Source organism: Oncorhynchus mykiss, chromosome 12 (genome assembly GCF_057628025.1).
Source record: "Oncorhynchus mykiss isolate SJ-2025 chromosome 12, ASM5762802v1, whole genome shotgun sequence".
In the NCBI taxonomy this organism is placed as follows: Eukaryota; Metazoa; Chordata; class Actinopteri; order Salmoniformes; family Salmonidae; genus Oncorhynchus; species Oncorhynchus mykiss.
Genome location: NC_143033.1, coordinates 74,620,604 through 74,640,356, shown reverse-complemented (window position 1 = coordinate 74,640,356; position 19,753 = coordinate 74,620,604). Strand labels below are relative to the sequence as shown.

Sequence of the window (19,753 nt, the reverse complement as noted above, 5' to 3'; positions counted from 1 at the left end):
TACAGCTCCATGTATTATCCTCCATTGGAGGTCAGCTGTCCTCTTACCAATAGGCAGTTTGTATAATGATCGCCAACAGCCTTTTGGGGAGGCACCTGGACCAAGCACACCTGCCCACCTCATCGATTTTACCCCTTCCAGGGAAGAGGCATGGGACACCTTTACACATATTCTGTACACGGCCTTCTTTCCCACCACCTTGAACTCCCCCAGCTCCGGGGTATGGAAGGAAAGCAGCATCCCCACGTCCTCCTCGAATGCCCCCATCGCAGCACTAACAATCAGTGCAGGGAACACATAATCCAGACCCTCCTTCCACCGATCAGAATTGGAAGTGTCAGTCACATACTGCAGCTGAAGTACTGGCAAGGAGTCACAGACCTCAGCGACGACCATCCTCAGTAGGCGAGATGATCGGATCCCTGCTCTTTCTCCCAGCTCCTCCAACGATCTGCTCCTGCTCTGCATCAGATGACCCAGCTTGGTACACCCCACGCCTAGCAGACATGAACGTAGGCTGGCTGAACCCAGAGCACGGGACTGGATGGCAGTGTTATAAAAAAGAGGCTCTTCAAAAAGGCACATCCCTGGTGGCGTGCAGGTCTTACGGGACTTGACAAGGACTCTCCTAGCCTGCATAACAGACTCAGAAAATGGAGTCCGGCCAGGCACTTCACCCCCCCCCCCCCCCCCCCCCTCCAGCGTTAAGAGGAAAAGGTGCTTGTCTAAGCCCAAACAGCCCACTCTCCTCATCAGTGTGTAGGCTGTGTCGACCCAGCTAGAACCGTCACTGTACAACAGTCTCTGGGCTGCTTGAAGCCGGAAAGCCATGATCCTAGAGGAAATGTCCACCAGTCCCTGCCCACCCTCGTGCAGTGGCAAGTACAGGGCTGCAGCTTTAATCCAGTGTTGTCCAGGCCAGAAGAAGTTGACAAGGGTCCTCTGAAGCTCTTGTACCAGACCCTTTGGTGGCTGCAAAATCATTAGTCTGTGCCACAGGGTAGAGGCAGCAAGATTATTAGCTACCAGTACCCTTCCCCTTGCATATAAGACAGCTGGGGCAGCATCCATTTCCATCTTGACAGTCTGGCACACACCTTCTCCACTACACCCTCCCAGTTCTTTTTCTGAAAGACATCGGAGCCTAGAAAAACCCCCAAAGTCTTCATCCCATCTCTGCCCCACTGAAGCCCCCCTGGTAACCGTGGAGAAGACCCCATCTGAAGTTGACCTGCCCACAGAGCTTCACTCTTTCCCCAATTGACTCTAGTTGAGGAGGCCCCCTCATACACCTTTAAAGCGTTTGAGAGAACCTTAACATCCTCACCCCCTGTAATAAAAACTGTCACGTCATCTGCATACGCAGACAGTGCTATCGTGGGACCCTTCATAACCCCTGGCACAGAGAAACCAGTAAGATTTGCTCTTAAAACAAAGCATTGGTTTAATCACCAGACTATATGACTGCCCTGAAATTGGGCATCCCTGCCTGACGCCCCTTTGGACAGGGATGGGGCAACTCAATCCACCATCCACCTTCACCATACACGAGGCCCCAGCATACAGTAAATTCATCCAAGACAAAAAAACATCCCGAAACCCAAAGGCTTTCATTGTTTTAAACAAGTCCTGGTGGTCCACACGATCAAAAGCCTTCTCCTGATCCAAAGAAAGTAAACCCACATTTACATCAGACAGTTTACACATGTCTAAAACATCTCTTATCAGAAACAAGTTGTCAACAATAGAGCAATCAGGTACACAGTAGGACTGGTCCTTGTGGATCAACAATCCCAGATACTCTTTCAACCTGTTTGAGAGACATTTAGAAACAATTTTGTATTTTGTGCACAGCAAAGCAACAGGTCTCCAATTTTTTATGAGAGCCAAATCCCCCTTTTTTGGCAACAGTGAAAGCACCACACATTGACAGGATACAGGAAGAGAACCCTCATGAATGGATTCACACACCACTTCATAAAAATCCTCCCCAATAGACCCCCGAAAATGCTTATAGAACTCAGATGGTAAACCATCAATGCCAGGGGCTCGGCCTGTTGAGAGCGAGCTGCATAACTGCTGTGGACAGCTTTTGCAGTGTAATATCAGAGTCCAATGCGACTCTCTGCTCAGGTCCCAATTGAGGAAGACCGTGTAACAACTGTTCAGTACACAGAGAGTCACAATCCTCCGCCTTATAGAGGGCAGAGTAGAAATCCACAGCATGTTGACGCATTTCGCTGTCAACCGTGGTCACCTTCCCATCAGGGAGACGAAGGCAGACCATCTGTTTACGTTGCAATCTCAACTGTCCTAGTTAATTTTTTTAAGCGCTAGGAGCATCCATAGCCAGACGAGACCTAATCAAGGCACCCTTCACTCTTTCATGCAGAAACGACCTCAGTTCATGTATCTTGTCCTGTAAGTTCATGACTAGTCCAGGGTCGTTCTGAGTGAGCAGCTTAAATTCAATAGACTTGATGTCCTGTTCAAGGGCCTTGATAGTCTCTTTAACTTCAATTTGAGACAGAGCAGTATACTGTTGACAAAATACTATTTTTTGGGCCTTCCCAACCTCCCACCATTGTCTCAAGGACTCAAAATTCCCTTTTGTAACCCTCCATTTTTCCCAAAACAACAAAAACCTGTCACAAAACATGACATCATGTAACAATTTAACATTAAAATACCAGTAAGGTGATGACCTTCGTGGACAGGACAAGTGAATATCGACAGTAACAATATGATGATCAGAGAAACCCACAGGAGTAATGGCACACCTTCCAACCCTACTACAGTATTGCTCAGATACATACAACCTGTCTAACCTTGCTGCACTGACACGACCTTCATTAACTTTTAGCCATGTGTACTGCTTAACTTTTGCATTCCTTACTCTCCACACAGAAGAAAGCTCAAACTCAGTTAATAGGCCAGACAGGCAAGTTGCTGACCACAGGTGAGGTTATTCAGCGGTGCGATCAACAGTGAAATCCACTGTACAGTTCCAGTTCCCCCCTAAAACCATACACCCCTCTTGGTCACACTGTCTTAAGGTTTCCTTTATTTGATCAAATACAGCAATATGCTCTGTACCCTTATTAGGAGCATAAACATAAAAAAATACAAAAATACAAAAAAACACAACATCCACCTTGACCAATAAAACCCAACCCTTGACAATCTCTGTTGTAGATAGCACAGTCACCCCTAAACCTGAGGAAAACAAGATTGCCACCCCAGCACTGAAATTAGTACCATGACTGAGTATATGCTGCCCCTCCCACCACATACCCCAGTCAACCTCATTTTCCTCATCACTATGTGTCTCCTGTAGGAAAACTACATTAAGCCTTTTCTGTTTTATTACTTCTAATACCCAAGCCCTCTTATTCCTGTCCCTTCCCCCATTAATATTGAGAAAACCTACCCTTAGTACCTCCGTATAGAAAAGAGAAAAGAAAAGCAGAAGAAACCACAGAGAAACCAACGAGAAAAAAGACACCCTATGAAGCATGATCATCATCATTATTTTAATATTCTCTTATTAACCTGACCACGTTTCCCACCACCTTTTGGTGCTGTGACAGCAGTAACAAATTTCCTCAAGCGAAACCGCTTCTTCTCACTCAATTGGTCTAACCCCACTGCCTTCTGTAACATCACAGCTGACCTCACAAATTTATCAACGTCAAAATAATCTGCCAATTTGACAGATTTCCCAAAAGTCTGATCCAGAAACCCATTTACCTCCTCTAGATCATAAATTGAGTCCTCACCAGCTGCTATCATATCAAAAGAGATATCCATATCCTTCTCCTGATCCTCCTCAGCTGAGGCCACAGACAACTGACTCCCCTCTACCACATCCCTTTCAACACTCCCCACTTGCACCTCATCACTCATACCAGGCATCTCCTCCACTACCTTGGAGACTAGCTCCACATGAACCCCAGCACTCGTAATGGGCAACTCCTCCACTACCTGGGAGCCTAGCTCCACATGAACCCCCTCCTGTACCCCATTACTCGTAGTGGGCATCTCCTCCACTACCTGGGAGCTTAGCTCCACATGAACCCCCTCCTTTACCCCAGCACTCGTACTGGGCACCTGCTCACTAATCTGAGGAACTGGCTCTTCAGATACATCAGTACCTTCTACAACAATATTTTTCTGCTGCATAACATTTCCCTCTAATACAAGGTGCAACTCCGTGCCCTCAACACGGATAACTTGTTCCTCAGCAACAGGTGCTTTTGGCTGCTCTACCGCTGTCGGTCCACCTCTCCCTACATCAGAGGGCCCAGGCGTTACGATGACCACCCGCGCCCCTCCCTCGGCCTTTTCCCTTTTCGGGCAAGCATGTTGCTTATGGCCAACATCCCCACACTCAAAACACTGTTGACTACCCGTACTAGCATAAGCCATATACATTCTATTGTCATACTTGATTTTAAACGATAACTCTAAAGTCTGCTCGAGTCCAAAAACAAACACCTGTCGCCGAAATGACATTATCGGTTTCAACGCCGGGTGTTTGCAACCCAACGGGACAACCTTAATTGAACTGGCGAACTTCCCAAAGCGCTCCATAATAACTCGCGCTCCAATAGCTCATTGGGAATAAACGGTGGTACATTTGAAATCGTTACCCCTGTTGATGGAGAAAAAAGCGGCGTAACTTGAATAAACATTCCTTTAAGAAGTACGCCATGCTCAACCATACGATCTACAAGACACTCTTCTTTAAGAAGTACGCCATGCTCAACCATCTGATCAACCAGACACTCTTCTTTAAGAAGTACGCCATGCTCAACCATCCGATCAACCAGACACTCTTCTTTAAGAAGTACGCCATGCTCAACCATCCGATCAACCAGACACTCTTCTTTAAGAAGTACGCCATGCTCAACCATCCGATCAACCAGACACTCTTCTTTAAGAAGTACGCCATGCTCAACCATCCGATCAACCAGACACTCTTCTTTAAGAAGTACGCCATGCTCAACCATCCGATCAACCAGACACTCTTCTTTAAGAAGTACGCCATGCTCAACCATCCGATCAACCAGACACTCTTCTTTAAGAAGTACGCCATGCTCAACCATCCGATCAACCAGACACTCTTCTTTAAGAAGTACGCCATGCTCAACCATCCGATCAACCAGACACTCTTCTTTAAGAAGTACGCCATGCTCAACCATCCGATCAACCAGACACTCTTCTTTAAGAAGTACACCATGCTCAACCATCCGATCAACCAGACACTCTTCTTTAAGAAGTACGCCATGCTCAACCATCCGATCAACCAGACACTCTTCTTTTAGAAATACCACCACCGCTTTACTCATCCGGGATGCATAAGCAACATTCTCATAGCCTACCTTCTCTCCTACAGCGACCAGAAGTGACAGTAGCTTCAGTAACACAGTAACACACAGTAACACCATTCGGGCTGCCATCCCCGCCAAAATCAGGGTCATTTCCATACGAAAAACAAAATACTTCATTCTACCACAACAAAAATAATAACCTTAATCATGCACAGAAGAAAACCAAAAAATGCCACCAAGAAATAGCAAACCGAAAGAAAGTTGTGAATATCTAACTCTCCACAACACACGCACTCCTTCACTCAAACAATTCCCAGCATGCACCAATCACTCCCAGCATGCAGAGAGAGAGAGAGAGAGAGAGAAGCCAATAAAGCCATTTGAATTGGAGAGAGAGAGAGAGAGAGAGAGAGAGAAGCCAATAAAGCCATTTGAATTGGAGAGAGAGAGAGAGAGAGAGAGAGAGAGAGAGAGTGAGAGAGAGAGAGAGAGAGACTAATAAAGCCATTTGAATTGGAAAGAGAGAGAGAGCGAGAGAGAGAGAGAGAGAGAGAGAGAGAGAGAGAGAGAGATGCATATATAATATATAGAGAGAGTGTGTTATGAGACTGGGCTGACTAGTAGCTATGTAGGTAAACATGGGAGGAATCTCTAATTCCCTTGTCAGTACAGTACTCAGTTGTGTCCGTGCAATCACTGATTATTCAATATGAAGAGCACAGTGCTTCCCGCTTCTGTGCTCCCTTCAGCTGTCACTCGCTTTCTCTCTCTTCCTCCGTTTTATTCACTCACTCCTTCCTTACTGCCCAATCTTTTTCATCCCTATTATTTATTGTTCTTTCAATTTGGCTGTCTCTCTTTTCCCACCTGTCTTTCTCTCTCTCCCCCTGTGTCTCTCTTTTCCCACCTGTCTTTCTCTCTCTCCCCGTGTCTCTATTTTCCCACCTGTCTTTCTCTCTCTCCCCCTGTGTCTCTCTTTTCCCACCTGTCTTTCTCCCTCTCCCCCTGTGTCTCTCTTTTCCCACCTCTGTCTTTCTCTCTCTCCCCCTGTGTCTCTCTTTTCCCACCTGTCTTTCTCTCTCTCCCCCTGTGTCTCTCTTTTCCCACCTGTCTTTCTCTCTCTCCTCCTGTGTCTCTCTTTTCCCACCTGTCTTTCTCTCTCTCCCCCTGTGTCTCTCTTTTCCCACCTGTCTTTCTCTCTCTCCCCCTGTGTCTCTCTTTTCCCACCTGTCTTTCTCTCTCTCCCCCTGTGTCTCTCTTTTCCCACCTCTGTCTTTCTCTCTCTCCCCCAGTGTCTCTCTTTTCCCACCTCTGTCTTTCTCTCTCTCCCCCTGTGTCTCTCTTTTCCCACCTCTGTCTTTCTCTCTCTCCCCCTGTGTCTCTCTTTTCCCACCTGTCTTTCTCTCTCTCCCCCTGTGTCTCTCTTTTCCCACCTGTCTTTCTCTCTCTCCCCCTGTGTCTCTCTTTTCCCACCTCTGTCTTTCTCTCTCTCCCCGTGTGTCTCTTGTTCCCTCCCTCTTCTTCCCTGTTTTTGGAAAGCTGTAGGGGTGGAGTGGCCTCCTTCTAGCCCACTGAGAGGAAAATTAATCCCATTATTTCAGTATGAGGACACAGGATCTCAGCGTGCTCCCTTTGTCCACAGACTGTTGCAAACAATTACACTGAAAATAGGCTGTGTGAAAACACTATCCCCTCGCCCAAAGGAAAGACACTCAAAACAATCTCTCTCAGAGTCGGCACCAGGCAATAAGTTAAGATAGCGCCAACAACAACAGTAACAAAGACATTACTAAACCCATACTCAATGGCTGACAGCAGGCTGTTTGTATTGACATAACATGCCATGGATGTCTGTCTTCTCTCATTACTCCACCTCAAGTTATAAGTTAGTTTCCCCACTCTCATAGAGTTGTAAGTTAATAGCCCCACGCCCATAGAGTTATAAGTTAGTAGCCCCACTCCCATAGAGTTGTAAGTTAGTAGCCCCACCCCCATAGAGTTGTAAGTTAGTTTCCCCACCCCCATAGAGTTGTAAGTTAGTTTCCCCACCCCCATAGAGTTGTAAGTTAGTTTCCCCACGCTCATAGAGTTGTAATTTAGTTTCCCCACCCTCATTGAGTTGTAAGTTAGTTTCCCCACGGCCGTATAGTTGTAAGTTAGTTTCCCCACGCTCAAAGAGTTGTAATTTAGTTTCCCCACCCTCATAGAGTTGTAAGTTAGTTTCCCCACGCCCATAAAGTTGTAATTTAGTTTCCCCACCCTCATTGAGTTGTAAGTTAGTTTCCCCACGCCCGTATAGTTGTAAGTTAGTTTCCCCACGCTCAAAGAGTTGTAATTTAGTTTCCCCACGCTCATAGAGTTGTAATTTAGTTTCCCCACCCTCATTGAGTTGTAAGTTAGTTTCCCCACCCTCATAGAGTTGTAAGTTAGTTTCCCCACGCCCATAAAGTTGTAATTTAGTTTCCCCACCCCCATAGAGTTGTAAGTTAGTTTCCCCACCCTCATAGAGTTGTAAGTTAGTTTCCCCACCCCCATAGAGTTGTAAGTTAGTTTCCCCAACCTCATAGAGTTGTAAGTTAGTTTCCCCACGCTCATAGAGTTGTTATTTAGTTTCCCCACCCTCATTGAGTTGTAATTTAGTTTCCCCACGCTCATAGAGTTGTAATTTAGTTTCCCCACCCTCATTGAGTTGTAATTTAGTTTCCCCACGCTCATAGAGTTGTAATGTAGTTTCCCCACCCTCATTGAGTTGTAAGTTAGTTTCCCCACCCTCATAGAGTTGTAAGTTAGTTTCCAGACGCCCATAAAGTTGTAATTTAGTTTCCCCACCCCATAGAGTTGTAAGTTAGTTTCCCCACCTTCATAGAGTTGTAAGTTAGTTTCCCCACGCCCATAAAGTTTTAATTTAGTTTCCCCACCCCCATAAAGTTGTAATTTAGTTTCCCCACCCTCATAGAGTTGTAAGTTAGTTTCCCCACGCCCATAAAGTTGTAATTTAGTTTCCCCACCCCCATAGAGTTGTAATTTAGTTTCCCCACCCTCATTGAGTTGTAAGTTAGTTTCCCCACCCTCATAGAGTTGTAAGTTAGTTTCCAGACGCCCATAAAGTTGTAATTTAGTTTCCCCACCCCATAGAGTTGTAAGTTAGTTTCCCCACCTTCATAGAGTTGTAAGTTAGTTTCCCCACGCCCATAAAGTTTTCATTTAGTTTCCCCACCCCCATAAAGTTGTAATTTAGTTTCCCCACCCTCATAGAGTTGTAAGTTAGTTTCCCCACGCCCATAAAGTTGTAATTTAGTTTCCCCACCCCCATAGAGTTGTAATTTAGTTTCCCCACCCTCATTGAGTTGTAAGTTAGTTTCCCCACCCTCATAGAGTTGTAAGTTAGTTTCCCCACGCCCATAAAGTTGTAATTTAGTTTCCCCACGCTCATAGAGTTGTAATGTAGTTTCCCCACCCTCATTGAGTTGTAAGTTAGTTTCCCCACCCTCATAGAGTTGTAAGTTAGTTTCCAGACGCCCATAAAGTTGTAATTTAGTTTCCCCACCCCCATAGAGTTGTAAGTTAGTTTCCCCACCTTCATAGAGTTGTAAGTTAGTTTCCCCACGCCCATAAAGTTGTAATTTAGTTTCCCCAACCCCATAAAGTTGTAATTTAGTTTCCCCACCCTCATAGAGTTGTAAGTTAGTTTCCCCACCCTCATAGAGTTGTAAGTTAGTTTCCCCACGCCCATAAAGTTGTAATTTAGTTTCCCCACCCTCATAGAGTTGTAAGTTAGTTTCCCCACGCCCATAGAGTTGTAATTTAGTTTCCCCACCCTCATAGAGTTGTAAGTTAGTTTCCCCACGCCCATAAAGTTGTAATTTAGTTTCCCCACCCTCATAGAGTTGTAATTTAGTTTCCCCACCCTCATAGAGTTGTAAGTTAGTTTCCCCACGCTTATAGAGTTGTAATTTAGTTTCCCCACCCTCATTGAGTTGTAAGTTAGTTTCCCCACCCTCATTGAGTTGTAATTTAGTTTCCCCACGCTCATAGAGTTGTAATTTAGTTTCCCCACCCTCATTGAGTTGTAAGTTAGTTTCCCCACGCCCATAAAGTTGTACTTTAGTTTCCCCACGCCCATAGAGTTGTAATTTAGTTTCCCCACCCCCATAGAGTTGTAATTTAGTTTCCCCACCCCCATAGAGTTGTAATTTAGTTTCCCCACCCCCTAGAGTTGTAATTTAGTTTCCCCACCCCCATAGAGTTGTAATTTAGTTTCCCCACGCTCATAGAGTTGTAATTTAGTTTCCCCACCCTCATTGAGTTGTAAGTTAGTTTCCCCACGCCCATAAAGTTGTACTTTAGTTTCCCCACGCCCATAGAGTTGTAATTTAGTTTCCCCACCCCCTAGAGTTGTAATTTAGTTTCCCCACCCCCTAGAGTTGTAATTTAGTTTCCCCACCCCCATAGAGTTGTAATTTAGTTTCCCCACGCTCATAGAGTTGTAATTTAGTTTCCCCACCCTCATTGAGTTGTAAGTTAGTTTCCCCACGCCCATAAAGTTGTACTTTAGTTTCCCCACGCCCATAGAGTTGTAATTTAGTTTCCCCACGCTCATAGAGTTGTTATTTAGTTTCCCCACCCTCATTGAGTTGTAATTTAGTTTCCCCACGCTCATAGAGTTGTAATTTAGTTTCCCCACCCTCATTGAGTTGTAATTTAGTTTCCCCACGCTCATAGAGTTGTAATGTAGTTTCCCCACCCTCATTGAGTTGTAAGTTAGTTTCCCCACCCTCATAGAGTTGTAAGTTAGTTTCCAGACGCCCATAAAGTTGTAATTTAGTTTCCCCACCCCATAGAGTTGTAAGTTAGTTTCCCCACCTTCATAGAGTTGTAAGTTAGTTTCCCCACGCCCATAAAGTTTTAATTTAGTTTCCCCACCCCCATAAAGTTGTAATTTAGTTTCCCCACCCTCATAGAGTTGTAAGTTAGTTTCCCCACGCCCATAAAGTTGTAATTTAGTTTCCCCACCCCCATAGAGTTGTAATTTAGTTTCCCCACCCTCATTGAGTTGTAAGTTAGTTTCCCCACCCTCATAGAGTTGTAAGTTAGTTTCCCCACGCCCATAAAGTTGTAATTTAGTTTCCCCACGCTCATAGAGTTGTAATGTAGTTTCCCCACCCTCATTGAGTTGTAAGTTAGTTTCCCCACCCTCATAGAGTTGTAAGTTAGTTTCCAGACGCCCATAAAGTTGTAATTTAGTTTCCCCAACCCCATAGAGTTGTAAGTTAGTTTCCCCACCTTCATAGAGTTGTAAGTTAGTTTCCCCACGCCCATAAAGTTGTAATTTAGTTTCCCCAACCCCATAAAGTTGTAATTTAGTTTCCCCACCCTCATAGAGTTGTAAGTTAGTTTCCCCACCCTCATAGAGTTGTAAGTTAGTTTCCCCACGCCCATAAAGTTGTAATTTAGTTTCCCCACCCTCATAGAGTTGTAAGTTAGTTTCCCCACGCCCATAGAGTTGTAATTTAGTTTCCCCACCCTCATAGAGTTGTAAGTTAGTTTCCCCACGCCCATAAAGTTGTAATTTAGTTTCCCCACCCTCATAGAGTTGTAATTTAGTTTCCCCACCCTCATAGAGTTGTAAGTTAGTTTCCCCACGCTTATAGAGTTGTAATTTAGTTTCCCCACCCTCATTGAGTTGTAAGTTAGTTTCCCCACCCTCATTGAGTTGTAATTTAGTTTCCCCACGCTCATAGAGTTGTAATTTAGTTTCCCCACCCTCATTGAGTTGTAAGTTAGTTTCCCCACGCCCATAAAGTTGTACTTTAGTTTCCCCACGCCCATAGAGTTGTAATTTAGTTTCCCCACCCCCATAGAGTTGTAATTTAGTTTCCCCACCCCCATAGAGTTGTAATTTAGTTTCCCCACCCCCTAGAGTTGTAATTTAGTTTCCCCACCCCCATAGAGTTGTAATTTAGTTTCCCCACGCTCATAGAGTTGTAATTTAGTTTCCCCACCCTCATTGAGTTGTAAGTTAGTTTCCCCACGCCCATAAAGTTGTACTTTAGTTTCCCCACGCCCATAGAGTTGTAATTTAGTTTCCCCACCCCATAGAGTTGTAATTTAGTTTCCCCACCCCCATAGAGTTGTAATTTAGTTCCCCCACCCCCTAGAGTTGTAATTTAGTTTCCCCACCCCCATAGAGTTGTAATTTAGTTTCCCCACCCTCATTGAGTTGTAAGTTAGTTTCCCCATGCTCATAGGGTTGTGAGTTAGTAGCCCCACTCTCTACTGATGCTTTTGTTTTGACTCACACCCACCCAGACATGCCCACCGTGGGTGTCCTTTCTACTGGAGCCACAGCTGAAGGTAAAGAGATCTCTTCTCCCCAGAGATGACCCCTGACCCCAAACTCTTACATTGACCCTCTCTCTCTCTGGTCATCACGCTTTCCTTTAATCTTCCTATTCTTTCTCTGTTTGTCTCTTTTCTGCTTATATCCTCAGTGGTGTTATGAATTGACGTTATCGGTGGTGTGAAAGCTTTCATATTTGTGTTATCTGTCTGTACTGTGTGTGTGTGTGTGTGTGTGTGTGTGTGTGTGTGTGTGTGTGTGTGTGTGTGTGAGACTGAACAGTGCATTGTGAGATGATACTCAGTGTCGTTGTGCCGCTAGTTATTAGGCACTGCTACAGTACCAGGAGACGTCAGAGCCATCCAGGCATGAGAGGATTTTTTAAATCACTGAGCTGTTATAAGAACAGACAGTTCAAAGCCACCATTTCGGTTCGTTGGCCTTGGCGCAGATCAAGGAGGCCATGACAATGTGAATCCTTTTCATACCACAATCCTCGATTTCCATTTCCCATTTCGATTTCCATTTCCAGTCCCACGACACAGTCTTTTGGCAGGCAGCTCTGAGCTTCTGGAGATGAGAGGAGGCTATCTTACCGCACTAACAGAGCGGAATAAATGTTGCGGTAGCCAGGCTTGAGAGAGAGGAGAGAGAGAGGGTGTCCTCAGGCAGAAGGAACAGCCCCTCTCTCTGGGGACAGACAGCAGCAGCCAACAGAGCAGGTTAAAGCCTCACAGGCCACACAACACGCACCTGCTGTCCGACCAACCACACAGACCAAATCCCCTCTGTCTCCACACTAACACCCTCCAACCAATCAACATGCAGGGCAGAGTAGAAACCTCTCAGAAATAATGGGTTGCCTTGTGGAAGAGAACTTTTGACATATTTATGTACAAGAGTTATTCAAGAGCAAATTATTTGCAATCCTGGATTTAATCAAAGTCACCTCTAAATAAACAATGGCCTTTGATATAAAACCTGGTATTGCTCTCTCCCAGTGTCTGTCTGACTGATGATACAGAGTTGGGATAGTCACATCAGACTCTTCCTCTTCCTCTCATCCCCCAGCCACAAGCACAGATGTCTAGACAGGTGTCATCAGCCAGTGGCACCGAAGTAGGACGGATCACAGAGTAGGGGACCCTCACACACCCGTGCTCTGGCATAGCTCTGTTAGCGTTTGGCACTGCCTGTCTCCTGCCCATGCCCTGGCATTGCCTGTCTCCTGCCCATGCCCTGGCACTGCCTGTCTCCTGCCCATGCCCTGGCACTGCCTGTCTCCTGCCCATGCCCTGGCACTGCCTGTCTCCTGCCCATGCCTTGGCACTGCCACTCTCCTCCAGCCATCCTCTATGAGAGAGACTGAATGCTGGCAGACTGCATTTACAGAGAATACACCCCCTATACGGTATAATGTGTACAGCGTTACCACAATGTCTCACTGCCAACACAGTGTCATCTACTGGTGTACTCTAGCATCACACAAAGGGGAATATGCGTGATGCTGTTCATTGAATGTGTTTTGCATTTTTAATGACTCGGACGGCCATTAAAAAACGGTCAAAACCGTAACGTTACATTCCTGTACACTCCTGTTACATTTTCACTTCAGACTGTTGGTATCATAATACAAAAAAAAGAATGTATTGTCTCATTCTGTGTATTTGGCGCTCTTGGCTAGCATCAACATTAGCTGATACTAACCTGAATTTCCTGTGTTTGTCTCTTGTTCTCATCTCACTCCTCCTCCCTCACCCCCCACCTCTCACCCCTCGTCCCTCACCTCACCCCACCCTGCCTGTGCCTCTCAACACCACCTGTTCCTGGGGCGCCACCACCACCTCACCCACCACCCTGTCACCTGTGTGATCCTCCTGGGCCATCCTGTACCACCCGGCCCGCCCCTCCACCTGCGCCTCTGTGACCTCTGACCCTGCACAGTGAGTGAGGGACCAGCCCGTGCCTGTCCTCTCCAGACTCCTCCTCAGCACCAACCACCTGACTACAGAGCTGCATCTGACCCCCACCCCATCCCCTGCTACTCCTAGTCCACGCCCTTAAGCCCCCCCACCCTCTGTTGGCTTAACATGGGTATTAGCAGTCTCTGACTCCTGTACCCTCTCATGTCCTACATTGACCCCACAATGCACAAGATATCTACCACTCTCCCCTTGGTGTGTTTGTGTGTGTGTTCTGTATGTTTGTGTGTGCGTATGTCTGTGTGAATGGAAGGGTGCTGTCGGGGACCACTACCAACTATGTGACTGTACTCTCTTTTTTAATTTCTCTTTTTCCCCCTGAAACCTTTCCAATTTTCCCCAATTCTCCATGTTCCTCCTCCTGTTCCTCCTCTTCCTGGTCTGTCCCTGGGTCTGACCCATAGGCCCATGGGAACAGCAGCAGCAGTATTGAGCCCCTCCTGTCAGGCACCAAAGCTGCCAGTTTCTCCAGCCGCCTGTCCTCCTCCAGTTCGGCCTCGACTGTGTTCGCCCCGGGTCTGAGGAAGTATCCACAGGAGGGGGCGCTGTCTTCCTTGACAGTCTCCTCCAGCCAGGCCAAAGCCCTGCTGGCCAGCCTGTCAGCCTCCAGCCTGTCAGCCTCCAGCCTATCAGCCTCCAGCCTGAGCGCCGAGGCCCTGCTCCTCTCCTCCACCTTCCGCCAACACCGCCTCCTCCGCGAGCAGCAGCGCGCCTCCTCCCTGCCCCTGCCCAATGGCCGCTCCTCCAACTCCACCACCACCTCAACCACCACCTCCTCTTCCTCCTCCTCCACCTCCCCCACCTCCACCACCTCCACCCCCTCCTCCTCGCCCTCCTCCCCGACCCCCCTGACCTCCCTCAACCTCTCCTCTGTGGGGCTCAAGCCCAGCGGCCGCAGCCTGCAGTACTCCGGCTCCAACAGCTACAAGGAACGTGGCAGCAAGACCCTGCCTAAACCTGTCTCCCCTAGCAACTCACAGTGAAGTACAAGAGGATGGATGAGAGGAGGAGGAGGAGGAGGAAGAGGAGGAGCGCAATCAAAGCACCATCACATGCCAAAAATGAAGAGGAAAACAAACACACTAGCCCCGCCCTCTACCCTAGCCCTCAATTCCAAGAGTCACATGCAGCAACACATATTAGTGGGGAGTTCCCCAGAATTGACTTTCTGAGTGTCACTTTGCTGCCCTTGGTCTCAGTCCAGAAGCCAGAATCTTCACATATCTATAATTATACAGTACAAGAGTTGATTGTGGTTCCTCTCTGGCTCTCCCACTCAGTAGTACTGACAGTTCCCCAGACCCCCAGAGAGAGAGCTCAAAGATGGACCTCGGCCTCCACTCCCTCCCACTGCCTTGTCTAGTCTGGTCTGATCCGGCCTAGTCTGGTCTGGTCCGGTCTGGTCTGGGTGGACAGAAAAACAGTGCCAGTACTTTATGAACCCTCAGTTTATCATCGCACCATTTGCTAAATCTTACTGGATGGAACCTAAGTGGAGTAGATGTGATATCTAGACTGTGACTTATATTATACAGAGTAGAGTTGCAATAATCAACGAGTACAGTACAGTAGCCGTGTGTGTTCAGAGCTATAGCAGTCTTATTCCAGCACAATGTGAATCTGTCGAGAAAAACAAAGCTAAACCAAGGTGGTGGTTTCCATTCTGAGACAGTTTTCTGTTTGTTCGTTTCTTTATTTCAGACTTATTGCATCGCCTGTGTAGAAGTCGAAACTGGTGCTATAGTTCTCCCTGTTTTGTAAAGAGTTTACATGAATGAAACGGCTCCCATTCAATGTGACTGTACATTCCACTGTTTATCTAATGCTACATCCCTGGAGTGGCTTAAGACTGCTTCTCTCCGGCATCTGATTCCGTTCTTACCCTCGTTCTCTATGGCCCCACTATTAACACAGCAGTTTGGCAATGGAAGAAAAGGCCAGGGAGCTGCTTTTGTTGAGGTCCTCTGGTTTGAGAGTCTGCGCACAATTGTATCGCCCCACAATAGCACATTATAGGAACAGTAATGTGATGTTACAGTAGATCAGTTATTTAACGACTGAGCTGGTACAATGAAGAAGGGGGGGAAATAAAATATATTTAAACATTGAAATTGATCGTTAAAGAATGTAGAATGTGTAGACATGAATGTTGCACGACAATCAGGACGTATCCACAGTGGACGGGTTTTGCCTTGGACTGGCGTTCCCCGCTGCAGTGATTACACTCTGAACTCAACACACGCTCGCGTGACCAGGCACAGGCACACAGCAGTAGATGCACGCACAGTCTCCGACACGCCGGTGAGACGGAGATCCGCCAAACTGCTTATGAAAAGCACAGTCTCCAGTTGTTTTGAGTCAGAACTGTTGACTAGATTGCCCATTTCTCTATTTCATGACTGTGGAACCACTGGTCATGAATTAACCCACGCCGGTTTGATAATGCGGTCCTCTAGGTAGTAATCGATTTGAATGGTTAAAAGGAACCGAATGTTCGAGAGAGAGAAACGACGGCACAAATGAATTCCCTTTCAATTCAATTCCCGGAGATGTGGACCAGCTGATCATTGTTTAGCTGATTATTTACAAGACATGCGGCACAATGACTTTCATTTTGGCCTCAGCATTTGCTCGAGACAAAACCCATAATGAGTTTATCAGGACCTCCCCCGACACAGAAGCGGACTTAGCCCACAGCTGTTGGTTTTGCAGTAGTAAGGTTGCCACTGGAAATGGCTGCTTTTGTTCTGTGATATATGTTACGGAGAATAATTCGGTTCATGTACGAAGGCAGCTCCAGGGTATATGAGTGTTCTCCCCTTAAAACCGGAGTGCTTACGCAGATCACTGGCTCCATTCCTCGCAGCTGACTTAAGAGCCTGGAAGTGTTATAAGGATAGAAACACACGTCAAAGACGTGTCGATGGTTTCCCTGCTGTTAATCTTACGCCAGCAAACACTCTGAAGCTCTCTTACTTCTGTGATGCGTCACCAAGGCGACCTAGGGGGTTATGGCCGTGTGTAGTCCTAGTTCATTCTTCAACTGTTCAGGAGACAAGTGCGTGAAATCGATTCTTTGTGGCATTGAGATGAAAACAATTGCTTGTGAAAGAGGCCGGTGTCAAGTGCAGACAGCTTGAGGTGGGGAGATTGGTTGTGGTTTTCATGTTTGAAGGCTAGTGTAATAACAAAGTGCTTTAACTCTTCTCTACTGGGTTCATGAGGTGTAAAAGGGCTGGTTAGACAGGTTTATCTGGACGTCAATGTTTGACACCCTTTTGAATTTAAGAAGGCTATTATTTTTTGCAACTTGCTATCTGTGCTGTCCTTTGGGGGAGATGTGTCTATAAATCAAACCCTTCTTAGAAGAGGTTCCCACTGGACCTGTATGTCTGACTGCCATGGTACTGTTATAACAGCACAAAATGATCGATGTTGCAATTTCCCCATGAGAGCACAGAGTGGACCTATCTGCATGAACCCTCTGGAACTTTGGTTTCATTGGAGACCCACCAAAATACTGTTCTTGTAGGCTTATAGCAGTGCAGATCGTGTGCACGTTTGTGTTTTTCAGGCCGAGGAACCTTGGTATGATGGCCCAAATCACATCAGCGGCGCCGACAACACATGGTTGTAAAGATCAGAACAAAGGGGTACATATTGGCCCCCCCCACACACACACACACACACACACACACACACACACACACACACACACACACACACACACACACACACACACACACACGCACGCACACCAGAGTGTGTCAGAATGTGGCCGTGGCATCGCAATAAGCACACCCTCTGTTCTGTCAGCGAGGAAACGGCAAGCTCACGGCACAGCGAGTTAGTTAAGCCTCACGCCAGCTGCACTGTAGCAATGCAGGACTCAAGCCCTGGGTTTTATGAAGTGAAAGCCAAATGAAAGAAATTCACTTACTCATTCAACTCCACACTCAAATCCATATCTCCCAGCGCTGCTTTTGCGTCTGGCAGGGTGATGGGGAGGAAGTGCGGGAGGTATTCACACTTCGCTGCTTTTACACAGGAAAGTCCAAGACGAGAACCCCAAGACTGCGTGACAATGCTTTTTTGAGTCACCATAGCACTAGTGTTACTGGACAGGAGATTTCAATATGGCTGAGTCTTGGAGGGGTTTATTGGTAATAGGGATGAGGAGAGGAGAGTGGAGGCACTCGTAGTGAAAGCCCCTGGCAATCAGAGAGATAGTTCATGCAAACTTGAAATGAAAAGTAAAATAATTATACATATATAAATATATCTTCGTTAAGATGTTTGTGTATGATATTAATATAATTGTGAAGAAAGTGTGACACATAGGTCTGGATTAAATTATTATAATGTACAATTTAAATCATCCTCTTTTGGGGATTTATATGAGTAGGCATTTTGTACAGTTTTCAATTCTTCGAGAGAGATAATGTAGTTCACATTAGCAAATTATTTATTCATAAGCAGAACATTTTTATATTGATTTGAAAATATTTATCTGTATAGAAGACAGGACAGGTATGTAATATACAGTGGAGCTCATTTTTAATTCTGGGATATTTTTATTAGCACTATTTTTAACAGTTGAGTGAGTTTGCTCTTTTGTTGGCCTGCTGGCCCATGCTACTGGTATGTTAAGGGAGAGGTTGCCCCTGAGCTGGTCCAGTACAATGTCTGCTCCCAGGCCTCCACTAGCTAACATTCATTTTGAGGTAAGAGGAGCTGTTCCTAGACCTGTTCTTAGGGGCGTGCCTTTTCTTTGTAACTTCTGTTGGTTTACTTAGTCCTCTTCTAGTCTCTGTCCTAGTCTTTGTATTACATAGCGCTCCCTATACCTGACTGATGTGTTCTTCACCCTTGGCTAAAATGAATAGCCCATACTAGAAACCCCTCTACTGGTATTACATCAGTATGGCCCAAAGTTATTAACGGAGAAGGATCTCAGCATTGAATACGTCATTTAGGTTTCAATGACAAACCAAGAGCCCGTAAGGTGGATAGATATGGAGCGTTAGCTTTTTCTTCATCATCATAATCCTTGTCTATTGAGACGTGTTTGGTTCTGTTTTTAATAAATGAAAGAGACATATGTGCATTGTTTGACCTGCTGTCTGTGGTGTGTGCAGAACTGTATGAGGTTCTGACATGAATGTGTGGATGTTCCAAAATCTTGGCATCGAGAAGAAAACAAGACAAAAATGATATGTAAATAGACTGAGTAATTCCTAGAAAGTTCAACAAAATATTATGTCCAAAATGATGTTATATTCATTCAAAGATGATGGATTACAAAGGTATATTATAAAACAATGCATGAAATATTGTCAAGCAATCGCACGGTGCAGTTGAAAAGTGTTGTCTACATGTTTTCTTAAAAAACAGAGCGAGATAGAAAAAGCGGTGTACCACTTTCAAGGTTCACAACGGTAGAGAACCAGACCTTTTTACTTTGGGTCTTTCTGTGACACGGGCATGTTCAGTCTCACTGTGATCAGTGATGCTACGGTGATGATGGCTAAGAGTGAGAAGTGTTCCCAACCATCCAGAACGATCCAGGAACGCTTCAACGCACCTTCACCAGAAAAACCCACCAATTACGATTTCCCACTTGTAGAGTAGCGTGACATGATCAACAATACGAAAAAATGTTAGATCTATATAAGTACCTACTGATACTGGACATTCTCATTTATCAGTGCGGATGCCATGATATTCTGTGAGAAATGTGATTTTACTTTTTTTTTTCTGTGAGAAGACTGGCAGTTGAACCTGCTTCCTTTTGTACATACTTGCTGTGGTTGTGTGTGTCTAATAAAGTGCAGCTCTCTTGTGCAGTCGGAGTCCGGGTTTCACTTTGTCGTAGACAGTAAGTTGATCTTCTCTCCCTTTTGGGATCGATAACGTATCATGCCAGTAGGTGGAGGCTCTGTGACGGGTCCAGCGGCGGCCCTCGGATGGGTCACTGTAGTATTGTTAACTGGGTATGGAATGCTCTCTCTGCTCATCTTCCCTGGGGCTAGGAGGATGTCTCATGTGCCTACATAACGTGGACACTCTGATGTGATTACAAGGCAGATAGACTTTCT

The 19,753-nt window shown here is 45.9% G+C and overlaps 1 protein-coding gene across 20 annotated transcripts in view; it reads left to right on the top strand.

Moving 5' to 3' along the window:
* Positions 1-19,501, top strand: part of srcin1a (SRC kinase signaling inhibitor 1a) — a 56,900-nt gene extending 37,399 nt beyond the window's left edge. For 18 of the 20 annotated variants that reach the window (XM_090193263.1, XM_090193272.1, XM_090193261.1 and 15 more), the window contains one exon: positions 13,618-19,501. In XM_090193263.1, the coding sequence (XP_090049389.1) occupies positions 13,618-13,620 (3 nt within the window). In that variant the 3' untranslated portion in view covers positions 13,621-19,501. Of the gene's footprint in view, positions 1-876; positions 883-13,617 lie in introns of all 20 variants that reach the window. The other 2 variants (XM_090193275.1, XM_090193276.1) reach the window with 2 other exon arrangements.
* The last annotated feature ends 252 nt before the right edge of the window (positions 19,502-19,753 follow it).